At 36.7% G+C, this 13,903-nt stretch overlaps 1 protein-coding gene across 3 annotated transcripts in view; it reads right to left on the bottom strand.

Annotated features, from left to right (window-relative positions):
* The window catches only part of CABCOCO1 (ciliary associated calcium binding coiled-coil 1), a 144,444-nt gene that overhangs the window by 8,837 nt on the left and 121,704 nt on the right, over window positions 1-13,903 (bottom strand). The window contains exons 6-8 of one of the 3 annotated variants that reach the window (XR_009005658.1): window positions 8,583-8,705; window positions 8,030-8,170; window positions 1,124-1,249 (exon numbers count right to left, since the gene is read on the bottom strand). Coding sequence is in view for 2 of the 3 variants with exons in the window: in XM_057530913.1 (XP_057386896.1) it covers window positions 3,019-3,093; window positions 8,030-8,170; window positions 8,583-8,705 (339 nt within the window). In the remaining variant the exon portion in view is untranslated. Of the gene's footprint in view, window positions 1-666; window positions 1,250-1,286; window positions 3,094-8,029; window positions 8,171-8,582; window positions 8,706-13,903 lie in introns of those variants that run through there. The other 2 variants (XM_057530914.1, XM_057530913.1) reach the window with 2 other exon arrangements.

The following is a 13,903-nucleotide window of genomic DNA, read 5'->3' as shown; positions in this document are numbered from 1 at the left end:
TGGACATATATACACTATCAAATGTAAAATAGATAGCTAGTGGGAAGCAGCCGCATAGCACAGGGAGATCAGCACGGTGCTTTGTGACCGCCTGGGGGGGTGGGATGGGGAGGGTGGGAGGGAGGGAGATGCGGGAGGGAGGAGATATGGGAATGTGTGTATATCTGTAGCTGATTCACTTTGTTATAAAGCAGAAACTAACACACCATTGTGAAGCAATTATACTTCAATAAAGATGTTTAAAAAAAAAAAGTCAAAAAAATAAAAAATAAAAAATAAAACAAAACAACAACAACAACAAAAAAAAGTTATGGAATTGCTAAAATAAAATACTGTATGGTCGTAAAAAGTACTGATAGAGAATTATCTTAAGATATATTGTTTGACGAAAAAAGCAATGTAAAGAACAATTCAAATTGTGTTTAAAAAAAAAAGACCCCTCTATACAAGCATCCAATTGTTTAAATGGGCAAAAAATTGTTTAAATGGGCAAACACTTTCCTACGGACTTACTGGAAGCTGTGGTTGCCTCATGGGAAGAGAAATGAAGGTACCTAGCTAGGGTGAAATTTATTTTTATTGTTTTATTTTTTGGCTGTGTTGGGTCTTCGTTGCTGCTCTAGTTGCAGCGAGCTGGGGCTACTCTTCCTTGTGGTACACGGGCTTCTCATTGCGGTGGCTTCTCCTGTTTCAGAGCACGGGCTCTAGGGTGCACAGGCTTCAGTAGTTATGGCACGTGGACTCAGTAGTTGTGGTTCACGGGCTCTAGAGCACAGGCTCAGTAGTTGTGGCGCACAGGCTTAGTTGCTCCGCGGCGTGTGGGATCTTCCCGTCCCAGGGCTTGAACCCATGTCCCCTGCATTGGCAGGCGGATTCTTAACCACTGCGCCACCAGGGAAGCCCAGAAATTTATTTTTCATCGTCTACACTTTTTTTGGTAACGGAGTGCATATATCCCTTTATCAACAAAATTGATTTAAAGAGCAGAGACTGTGAATTAGCTACTGCCACTACAATTGCTCTTTCTCCTATCATTATTAGATGTTACAGCCAGGCTGCCTGAGGGATCCCTGGGCTGCTCCAACATGAAAGATGTAAGAAAACAGGGTGGCAAAGTAGTTACCATGGGAGGATGTATCGATCCACAAGTTCCAGTGGAGAGACAGAGGTGGCTGGGAATTCTGGCAAAGAGGCTGATCCAATAACTGGACAGTGGGTATTAGGGATGGGCAGTGGTTTTTGGGTTAACCTAGGAGGTAAACAGAAACCAAACCTTAGAACAAACATCCTTTAAAACGAATTTATTGAGTTCTCATAACTACCTCAAAGATAAGTATTATCCTCATTTAATAGATGAGCAATTAGAGGGTGAACAGCCTGTCTAAGGTCACACACAAGTCAGGTGAAGCTACCCTACCATCAGACCCTGGGAGTCTTACTCCAGAGGCAGGCTTTCCGCATGCTTATAGGATATTGTCTTTGTGTAGTTTTTAGGGATCTTACTGCTATTCTTTATTCAGTTTTAAACTCTTGGTATCCTTGCTCAAAATAAGAACTCTTTATTAGAAATGGAGGTCCACTCTGTGCCAACGATTGCATTTGAAGCTGTGTTTGGTGATTTCGAGAAGCTCCTTTATTCCCTATTTATGGTTTCTCTAGTTTCACCTCTATTTTCTCTGGAAAAAGACTGCTTGGCGAAATCAAGGCTTGTGAGCCCTCCTAGCGATCTCCTATGGCCATCGGCATTTTCAGTTAGGAAGGGCAGCTCAAGGAAGAGACACCTCAGCACATCTCCCGGCCTTCCAGACTCGGAACTGCATGAACAGTAAACACGGTTTCATCTTAAGGACTTCTCTTATTTTGATGATCAGTGGAGTTAAAAAAATATCAAATGCTGCCGGATCTGTCTCGGCCCCAGATGAATACATTTTGGGCAAATCCCTTTGGTACAGATAGAGTAAGTAGGTAAGGTTATAGCACAAGGCCAGAGCACCGACAGAACATATTCGACCAAGTGCCACCCAGATGCAAGTACATCCGGTTCCAGTATAAACTGGAAACTTCTTGGAGGAATGGTCCCCTCCTAGCAAGGCTCTACCCTCTAGAATACTCAGAAGTCTCAGAAATTGGGAAAGGGCCGAGGTAGTAGTTAATTTAGTTTGTCCAACTAGGGACAATCAGTCAGCAAATGGATATTTTCTTTTGAAATTATATTTTAATAAAGGTATTTAAAGGCTTGAGATGTTTTCAATCATTCTACTGCAATATAATGGTTAATTTTAAGAGCTCTGTGAGTTTGATTTGTATTTAAGATTTTTACAATCTATATATAGGTTGGTCTTTAATAACCATTTATACATTGCTTCTTTTTATATAGGTCATGTATTCTCCTGGGAGAGTAACAAGATTAGAAATAACAAATACAGTACAGAATAAATCAAAGTGCTTCAAACTGCATTATATAATTTCAGAAAATTGGTTTCACACTGAAACATTTAAATAAGAAAACCAACTGATTTAAGGAGGAAAAAACCCCTAGTATATGCATTTGAATTGCTATTGTTTAGCAAGTTTTATCCTCAGCAGTGTGGTGTTGGTCTATGTTCACAAAGCTTCAGCAATGTGGCAGTTCATTTGGGTCAATACGGATAAAATTATTATTATTTTTCTTTATTTTAAAAAGTTGACTTCATTCTCCTTGAAGATGATTAACATTTACTAATCAAAATGTCAAAGGAGTATTGTAAAAGTAATTGTATCTTTATATGTAATTCTCCAAACTCTTATATACAAAATGTTCTTATTACACACAGTGTAATAAATTCAGAGGCTGTTATGGGACAGGAGGTAGCAAAATTGGGGCCAATACTTTTCTAATTAGTTAGGATAATAAAAAGTGGGGCTTGGTTTTCCTGTCCCAGCTAAATGAAAGCGATCTGGTGCTCTAGAGAGTCTATTATTCTGGCTGGTTTTGTTTGTTTCTGTGAAGTTTAGCATCACTCTCCTTGTTTGGAGCCCTCAGGCCTTTTTCAATTTTTCTATTCTTGCATTAAAGGCCTCTTCCTGTATTTGCAGCTTTTCGTTTATCTTGGTCTGTGAAGACAATCATAAAAAAGTGGTTATGATGGAGCTATCTTTTGCTGCACATTGTCTTTGTGGTTTTGACATACTATAGTGCCTAAAGACAGACATTATCCCTCACACACCTTCCTGTTTTGCAGACATAGCTGTGTTTCAGCCTGTAGTGATGTGATAACACTTTATCATATTTCTCTGCACATTCCCAATGTATAGCATGTCTGCTATGAACAGGAAGTGGTATTTGGACAGCCATTTTTCACATAGCCTTGTGTTAGAAGATAGGCTAATTTATCTGCATTTTCAGACAGACTTTACCAATAAGCACCGAATCAGAATAACTGCTCTAGGCTCAGTTATTGCAGTGCTGTTTGTACTGCCACTCCTTCGCAATGGATGTTTTTGTCTCCTGTGTAGTACATTCTAAATGAGATCCCAGAAACCTTCTGTTGTGAAATAACAACACAAATAATTTCACAATTAGAATGATTCTCATAATTAAAGAGTATTCTTCACACATATAACTCTTGGAATTATGCCACTTTGTGGTACAGTTTTGGTAGAAAAAAGTAAGCAGTTGCTGACAGGTTTTAGTGTTTGCAGTGGCGGTGATAGCATTTAGCTTCTGGCAGAGATATTCTGTGGACTAACATTGCTACCTGCATAATTCCTAAAATATTTTCACATTATCTGAACATTTGTAGCCCTGGAAATGTCTTCCTTTTTTCATGACGGGTTATAAAACTATGTATAGAGAAACCAGTGGTGGGGCATGGTAAAACTGGTGTTTTTGTTTAGGTGATTTAAAATAGTTGACAAGTGTATGAGGAGTAGTTCATACACATAAATGTTAATAAGTAATTTGAAGTTTAAAATATTAATGTCTACAACCTAATTTGAGGACATCAGGGTAACTGTATTTTGAGAAATGTATTATTTTTGTTTATATAGAAGAAATTTTAAAAATCAAACACTGTTTTTGGTCCAGATATAACTTCATTCTTATTTCTTTATTTATAAATGTAATTATAATAGGTAGTTTTCAAAGGTCCACCTGGTTGCCTTATCTGATGAGATTTTCAGTTCAGAGTTGCTATTTCTGAAAAGATCACATTGGTGTCAATAATTCTGGGTTCTCGTGTGAATATCGATCTTTTTTGGCTCAAGTTTGATTATCAAGCCCTGGGGTCAAGTCTGGCCTCTAGCTTCTCATCTTTTCCTTTCTTGGTGGCTGGGTGAAGGAGGCAATGAGGGATGAACATGGTCCTCCGGGTTACAAAAGAACTGTCATATTTCAGGGGCCACTAATCCCCGCAGGCATAATTCTAGAAGAGCTGAAAGAAGCCAGGGTCTAGGAGTGTGGTGACCTAGGGATTAGTTTAGCTCTGTGGCCTTGCGCAAGCCACTCAACCACCTTTAGTTCTTATCTGAAAAGTTAAGCAGTTTAAAATTAATTATGTTAAATTTCATGTATGTTAGCTTTTAAATTCATAATTCCAACTCCTAATTTTGTGATATATTCACCGACGTTATACTATTTCATTAATAGGATGTTGTGATATGTTTTAAACATAGATTACTTCTGCTTCTTTACGGCATGCTATATATTAGACCATACAGGGAATGAAATGGTTTGAAGAAATGATCTTGTTACAATTCCCAAAGGATCGGGAAGCACTGCTCTAACTAGACAATTGACTCTCCCCGCTTTCAATTAATGTATTCTATATCCACCAATAATCTCATTTCTTTTCAACTAAGAACAGATGTATTATCATCGTCCAGCTTCTGTCTCATCAAGGTTTTCACGTTAACCTGGAGGTCTTTCTGGTATTTCACTGAGACAGAATTCACTGACACAAGTGTGTGCTCTGGGGAAAAGGCTCCTGAAGGTCAGGTGCACACCTGCTAGAGCTGACAGAGGGACATGTCTCAGATCTCTAGACCGTGGTGATAGGGCGCTAGATGACAAGACTCCCCGTCTGGTCAAGAGCAGGTTGTCATTGGTCTATGGTGTCTCCGTGTTAATCCTCAGAATATTGCTGACCAGACATGCTATCCTACAACCCCCAGGATAGGGTATGGTTCCACTTCCTGTTAGGAAAGAATGGAAAATCCATGACCTGAGTTCAATACCCTTTCAGTGATCACTCCTTGAGGTGACTTCCCACTCAGCTTTTCTAACCTGGAAATTCAAGTTGACCTAAAAATACCTATGGTCCCAAGATGGCAAACTTCCCTCAAGGTTTTCACATTATTTTGCCGTATTGCTTAGACAGGGCCAACAGCCAACATTTAATGTAAGAGTTTAGTGCTAGCATTCATATTTCTCTGACATATAATTCTTTAAATATATTAAGATTTGCTCCATTGGGTATAATTTTTATTATACAACTCAGGGCCAAACTAAGTTCATTTTGAATGTATCTTTAAAATTAAAATACCTAAACTATATAAGCTTAAAATGTTTGCTCTACTGAGTATAATTTTAATTAACATCTCAGGGCCAAGATAACTTCATTCTTAATAAATTTCTAAAATTATAAAGTGAGTCAATGGGAAAGTAAGTAGATTAACATAAAAAATTTAAGGATTCACACTATTTTCAGAAATTTCTGAATTACAGAAAGTGAAATATGCCTGTAACCATGCTGGAAGAGAAGCTCTGAAAAAACTGTACTTAAAACATGAATTCTCTACTGCCTTTTCCTACAAAAATTATAATAAGAGTATGATTTTTAAATAAAGAAGGAGAAACAACTATTGGAAAATTTAAAACATTTTACAAATAATAATTCATTAAATGTTCCTACAGCAAGTCAGTGTCTTCAAAAGGTTTGTATACACTGACCACTGACAAGTGGCTACCTTTGAACAGCTATGAGACAGTTTTAAGAGCCAAGAACACTGGAAGGAGGTTTTAGAAGTGGAAAATAACTTACCCATCTAAAACAGGGGGAGAAATTTAGGTAAGCAGAGAGCAATTACCCGACTTGGAATTTGACCAAGACACAAGAGTAAACACTGAAAAAGTGCCACACCACTGGAGTATTAAAAACCAAAGTAGTCTGGTCATGATATTAGACATTATGTGGTTTCTGTGGATAACACTGGAATTAGAACTAGAACCCAGTTCACAGCTCCCAATCAGGGCCTTTCATCAGTTTCTGACCCTGGAAACCCTGGACAAATGACAATCTTTCTGTGTCTCTAAATTTTCAATTTATTTATCGGGTAAGTGCCTGCCTAATTCGCATGGAGTTTACTAGGATTTTTGAGAGAAAATATATAAAGGGGTTTGCTATCTTGAAACACTGTATCAATCCACATCACCACGTAATTTTATTGAAAAATTGGCAATAATTTGGCCCAGGCTAATGTCCATGAATCTACTTAACATGGAAATGATCAAGGCACCTGAAAGATCTGTATCCCTCACCTCTGGTCCAAGTTCTTTCTATGCCTAATTACATTTAGATGAGCCAGCTAATGGACTTCCAAGCTCAATAAGGATGGCTGCAGGCCAGTGGGACAATAACACACACATATAGCAATCATATTCTTTCTGCTATAGACAGTAGTGATTTAAATGCTGCAGGCTTTAATTTAAAAAGTTTTTTTCAATGAATAGTTAAAAACATACTGCTCACTACATGGAACATGGCCTTGGTAAGGATGTTTTCAATTTTGGGGGCCTGCAAACAATTCTATTACTGTCTAGTAGTCCTTCGGTGATAATTTCAGAGCCGCAGGATCACAAAGGAGCCCAGGGCCATGATTATACATAAACTATATTTAGATGAAATGTTATCAAATCTAAAAAGGAGATATGTTCTGAACTTAGCTTAGTTCAACTGCATTCTGCCCTTCTACATAGTAACCAGTTATTACATTCATGGGGTTGTTAACAATAAAGCTTTGTGTAAAATATGTCCTTTCACTATTTCTGGTAAACACTAAACACCCCTTATTAAGCCGAGGGCTTTGGCTGATTCTGTTGGCATTGAATCATTAAATATTCATGTAAATAGTACATTAACATTTGATGATTAAACAACTAACAAGGTATGCTATTGCCAAGCTAATCTTTTGCTCCTTCTAAATTAGTTGTTAATACAGTGTGCTTTTTATATATAGTCTCATGTCCAGAAAACAACTAAATCTTTCCCTGAGATGCATTCATATTTTAAACATGCAGTATATTGTCCTACTGATTCATTGTTATTGCCACAAGAAATTATAAATCCTCTCAAAATATGGAAATCACTCATTTAATCATTTTGCCTAGGAAATGATGCAAGCCTTTGTGTTGAGGTAGAAATGTTTTTTTGTTTGTTTGTTTGTTTGTTTTTGGATGGGGAAAATATATTAAGCATAAAACTAAGCCAACTGATTCATCATTGGCAGTTGCTACTGAGATGGCTGTTGCCATCTCCATTTTCATGCAGCCATTGGTGTCAGTGATAACACCATTAATATACATAGCCATTAGCTATTAGTGGTATGTGAAAAGGAGCAAACCGTCTGAGAAGGAGCTCAAAGATATGAAAGCCTCTCGGTAGGAATTTGGTGAAAGGTCTTAGCTAAGAATTATGGTCTGAGCTTTAGTGTTTACTATTTAGAAATGTTCTCCCATTACTCTTGCATGAGCAATTGCTTACAGTGTGACTGGGCACGAAGTCTTTATCATGTTATTTTTTGGGGTCTCGATGCTGAATGATTCTGTAAACTGATAACGCACCACACTATGTGCTGTTGGTGAATTTATTTTGTGATCTTACTGAGTGTCAGATGACTCAACTGAGAGTTATGTGGAGATGTTAAATTGAACTCCTCCATCATCAGCATCACTCTTGCTGGCAGAGCGTGGGTAGTGTTTATAGACATTAAGGTTGAGGTTGGCTAATTAACCAGTAATAAAGTAAGTGAGTACACCATCAAGGCTGAGTACCTGAATGCTGATTAAAATGTCATCTGTGACTTGACCCAGCACCGATTTTATATCTTCAATGGTGAAACCAACTAATGGATCAGTCTCTGAAGTGTCAGCTTCTGGCTGGGACTCTTCAGGGCCTTGTTCTTGATTCAACCCCTAGAATATTAAAAGTAAACAACACTCAAGTGATTTCTGGAGCCTTTACTGATAGTAAAGGCTTCTCTTGGATAGTTTTCTATCAGAAATGATGTCAATCTGGAAGGATTTTGATTTGACGTTTTCCTGCACATTCATTATTCATGAGCATCATGACAAATCAAGTAATGGTGCTTTTACCTACTCTGGGGAAAATGAAGGTGGAGACTGGGGAAGATGGAGTAGAAGTAATTAAAATTGCTGAGCCACCCTCAGCTGGCCCACTTGTGAATCAACGCCAAAAGAAATATTTATATTTAGCTAGGAAAAATCAGAGGGAAAGAAGATAGAAGAGCATTTTGTTCTTTTTCTCCTATCCTCTAGAGAATATAATGCTTAGATAGGGTGAATTAAGAGACAAAAGGAAATATACCTTCATTTCCATATCCAGTATTGGAGGTGGCTCTATGAATGTTGAGTAAATATCAAATGAGATTCCTTCTTCTAGAGGATCAGGGAAAGGGTGACCTGCAGGCTTCACAACCTCTATCACTTGCTAGTGGGGAAGAGAAGAGCTGTATTATGACAAAGTCTTTGGTGAGTGACCACAACTTCAGACAATATTTATAAAGTTCCAAGTCTATTATTTTCTAAGTGCCATCGCCTCTGAATTCTTGACGCCGCCGACCTCTTAGTTCTCTAGTGCTTTTTGTGCTCTGTACCTGATAACTAGCGTTTTACTTTCCCCCACTGTCTAATTTTTCTGTACCATGTAGTTTAGAACTTCATTTTGTACTGCCTTGATCTTGAATTGTTTCATGGGTCAGTGTCCCCTTCCTCCTGTCTACCAGCTCTCTGGAGGTAGAGACCATGTTTTAGAGCCTCTGTGCCTCTTCTCCAGTTCTGGCAGGGGGTTTCGCGCTTAAAACACTCAATAACAGCCTGATGGTGATTGCTATTACTCAGTAGAGCATAGCTGTTCTTGGAGACAATGGTGAAGTGGCCAAGAGAACCTGGTGATGAGGACGATAAAGGCTCTAACGGTTAATGTACATAGCCAGCATACAGTAAATCAGAGAGGAGATTTGCAAAGTCGAGCAGAAACACCTAGGGCAAGGCAAGGTGCCACTGTGAGCATTTTAATAATTCTGTGGCAAGAGTGCCAACCAGAGGAAGAGTGACGGGTGGTCAACAGTGGAAATGAAGAAATGAGTTAAAGAAGTCACCTTATGCGGTGTCCATCTCACCATGACTTGGGGGAGAGAGCGGAGATGAGCGTACTGATGGCATTAAACATCTGATGCATCTAAATGGTTCCTCCTGCTCTGATTTCATGTTTAAAAGGCAACATTCTGATCGTAATTGTGCCTTCCCATCTCAGATGATCCATAGACACACCCAGTTGAGTGCTCTGATCTTCATGCCTGTTACATTTCTCATTGGAAATCAATAAATCCATGTTCTAGTTTATTTAGTAAGGTCTCGGCAGCTTGTTTTTGTGGCCCTGAGATGAAGCCACCCACTGTATGCTGACAGTCTTTAAGCCTACAAGTTTTAAGACAAAAATCTAGAAATGTGTAAACTCACCAAATAATTACCATCCCATGGGGCCTGGAAACACCCTGAAATCATCATATTCATTTCTAACTTCTCTACAATATTTCAAATAAACTTACATGTTATAATACTTCATCTTTTACATATTAATATTTTTGATTTAGATAAGTTTTGGAATGAACTGGAGGCTAGGTTATTGCTTGGTCATAGCAATGTATTTTGCTTTGAATTCATATTACTAATTTTAATTTGATTTTATAGGAAGTTGCTGCTTAGTATAAATATATAGAAGGACTGAAGTGTCGTAACTCTACGGTCAAGGCAAGTTGGAAATCAAGAGATTTAATGATTGTCTTAAGGTCAAATAATTACTTGGTGACAGGGATGGAAGTTAAACCCTGGTGTGCTGACTTTGTGGCTGATGCAGTTTTCGGTAAACTGTAGTATGTCATCATGTTGCCACATTTGGAAATTACTGATATTATTAAGCACTTAATCTTTATTCTGTTAGATGACATCATTCCAGATTGTCTATCTTAAGTTGACTAAATGTTGTTAATCGAAATAGAAGATCAAAAAAACATATGAGAACAATCCTTTTCTCTCTTCACTTTCATAAGATGCTGGTTTTTTTCCGAAATGGGACATACAAGCATTTTCATCTTCCCACAAAATTATTTGTACCATTTTTTCACCACACTTCTTTTTTACCCTCCCGCACCTTATATTGCTCTTTATTTTACCAAGCTAGAAAAATGAAACAGCTAAATATATTTTAAATCCTCTGAAATATTATAGGTAAAATAAATAAGCTGTACATAGGAATCTAGAGACAAGGGAAGATAATGAGGTATTTAGTTGGTGGACTAAAGTAGACTAAATTTACTAAAGTAGACTTTAATACAGGGTGAAAATAGAAATTTGAGGGGAGTGGTGGTGAGTTAGACATTGAAAAAAGAAGAGAAGGAATTGAATGGAGTTTATTGAATTTACTGCAGGCATTGAGAAAGTAAGCATGAGCGAATCTGCAAGATAAAAGTGTTTTCTTTCAATGAAGGAGAATTTTATCTTGTTTCTTTTGCCGTATTTGTCTTACCGCTATGGTTTCCCATACACAGGCTAAGACTTTCTGCTAATTTTCTTTCTCCTTGGTGGAAGTGATCAATAGATCACCTCTCCATCCTGGCAGCAGAGAATTCTACCATCTGCCCACCTGTGCCCTTTCTTCCAACAAATTGTACACTTAAATACTTAAAGACAAGCAGATATTTGTGCTCAAGTATCTCATTTTATCCCTCACACCCGCTGTGGTCTGGATTTCTTTATAAGGCTCATCTGAACTACTTGCCAACTACCCTGTTTTCCTAGTCTTTGGCACTGGTGTGTGTGTGTGTGTGTATGTGTGTATATGTGTGTGTGTATGTGTGTATATGTGTGTGTGTGTATGTGTGTGAATGTGTGTGTGTGAATATGTGTGTGTATGTGTGTGTATGTGTATGTGTGTATGTGTGCGTGTGTATGTGTGTGTATGTGTGTGTGTGTATGTGTGTGTGTGTGTATGTGTGTGTGTATATGTGTGTGTGTGTGTGTGTGTGTGTGTGTGTGTGTATGTGTGTACTCCTCAGCTCCACATCATCATTTCTTTGGTGGAGTGAAGCTCCCATTTATCCCAAGAACCTGAAGCTCTGACTGAGAGTTGGGCTTTTCTTTTCCTTGATTTTTATGAGTGTAGCTCATACAGCTATTCATTTGATTTAATTCATGCACAAAAACTGGCAGTGAGAATTTCTTTACTTCAGGGTGTTTTGCATACTATCAATGAACCAAACCACAGCTACATTTTTCTCTTTCACAAAGAGTTACATTTGGCTACATTAGTAAGATACCGTAAGGGAAAGGAATGTCCCAATTTCAGATAAGGGTAAATATAAAGTCATTTCATTAGTAGTAAGAAGGTACACTGTCAAATACATAGTTTGAAATAAACATAGTGCCCAGAAGCATCATAGTGATTTTTCCCCCATTAAGTAGCCTTTTAAAAAAACAACTTGAAGGAAAATTAGAATCAATAATTGTGGTGAGAGCACAGAGCCAGCAAATATGTTTAAACGAAACCGTCTGATGCAATACTTTCTTTAAAAAATACAATTAGGCCTTTGTATTTTTTTTTTAACAAAACCTCATGTTTTACAACATCACTGGTTCTGTAATAAAATCTATTTAAAACAGAAAGACATGGTCAGCTTTATTAAGTTAGATTTTCTGAAAGAACGTTATAATTTCCTCAAGTCTATGAATAGTTGAAGCAAATTAAATAAAGCTAGTTTTATAACTATTTTATACATTCCTGTAGAACTGTAATTGTCTCATATTTTTTCCTCAAAAGTATAATATGTTACCTCTTAAATCTTTAAAATAAAAACAGAAAAAGGATCAAGTATGTTTATTAAAAAAACACTCCTATTTGGGACTCTGATTTAGCAACCTCCTCTTTTAGTCTATAAGAGAACAGCACCCATAATCTTCAGATCAGAAAACAAAGAGAAAGACTTTAAGTGACTTGCCTGAGGCCTAATGCTGAGATTAAAAATCAGGAGTTTCTGATTATACACGTACATCATTTGGCCAAATGATTGGTTTTGCTTGACTTTCAAATACCTCCTAAATATTACTTTGAATGTAAAGCAATAAATGTGTTTCTCTTGCCATTTTTGAGTGCTTGCACACAAATGGATATAATAAAAACAATCATGTTGTTCCATGTGAATGCCATTTATATTTTTTCTGATAATGAGCAGACCATTTGAACTAAGGTGAGTACATTAAAAGCTCTAATAAAGAAGAGAATAGATTTCTAAACAGAATAATGAACTGTTAAGTGAACGTACAATAAATAACATCTATAGATGTGGTCGCTAGAAATTAGTTTTGCATAACTTACCAATATACATTTCCCCCAGATGTTATCTGTTACATGAAAATTAAGTTAGTTATAGTGTTCATTAAGTGCACATTGCATTAGTGTTATTTAAGATGGTTTATAATCTGAGTTTAGTTGCATTGTGCCGTGGTATTTAAAGAATATCAAGTAAATGGCTTTTTGGCATAATTTAATACTCATAAGTACAAAATTTCATCACCAAACATTATGTAGCTTTAAAAACATCCAAGATCTTTACTTACAAGCCAAATGAAATCACTAGAGCTCTTTTAAGAATTTACATATTCAGTATGAAATGGACGTTTACCATGGGAATAAATGATAGGAATTTTGAACCTCCTAGAACTAAGGACAGGGTCAGTTTAGGTCTGAAAAATACTTGTAAGAATTAGAATCTGCTTCTTGATCTTACTGTGCCTGAGAAGAAGTATAAAGATTTTATCTGAAAATTGTGTTACTGCGTGTTTTCTTTTTCTACTTTATGTGTTAACATTGGTAGCATTAACTGTAGTCTATTATTTTTGTTTGTTGTTTTCTTATTTTTTTGGTTTTTGTTTATTGTTATTATTGTTTTTCTTTGAAAAAAGTGTAGGTGATTTGTGGGTACTGTTTGTATCACTGAAACCTATGATTAAGATGGCAATTATTAACTTACTAAATTTAGTTATTAGGTTATTCAAAATATTAAAAATGCCATTGAGATGACAACTTTCTACTGTTTTGAATGGCAAAAAACAAGATAAATCTGTTAAACTCTTTTTGAGCTATAGACACATAAAAAACTGGTATGCTTCAAAAAGACACTTATTTGGAATTGTCAGATGATGACTTCATATGTAAATCAAAACTTACTACAAACTGTCAAAGTTTCAGGAAGAAAACTTTATGGCAAACTTCTCCCAATACTAACTAAGGGAAAAAAAGCACAAAACTTCCTGTAATGTTTTAACTATTTTCTCTCCTTGAAAAAAAAGGCACTACTCATTTGCAAGTCTAATTAAGAAGTACTGTGTCATTTTGGAAAATTTTAACACAAATTGTAACCCATTGCCCACAATATACTACACATAAAGTAACAACACATGAATGCCACCTGCAAAATGCAATCAACTCTGGTAATGTCATACTGAAGCCATAAATTTAAAATCAAAAGAGGAAATTCAAAAGCTGAGATTATCAGAGAAACTAAAATTAATCCATTTCTCAAGTGTTTTTCTTTTGTGTTCAGGCCATTACAAACTTCTTAACATACCCTA

This window comes from Balaenoptera acutorostrata, chromosome 16 (assembly GCF_949987535.1).
Source record: "Balaenoptera acutorostrata chromosome 16, mBalAcu1.1, whole genome shotgun sequence".
In the NCBI taxonomy this organism is placed as follows: domain Eukaryota; kingdom Metazoa; phylum Chordata; class Mammalia; order Artiodactyla; family Balaenopteridae; genus Balaenoptera; species Balaenoptera acutorostrata.
This window is presented reverse-complemented; position numbering and strand designations above follow the sequence as displayed.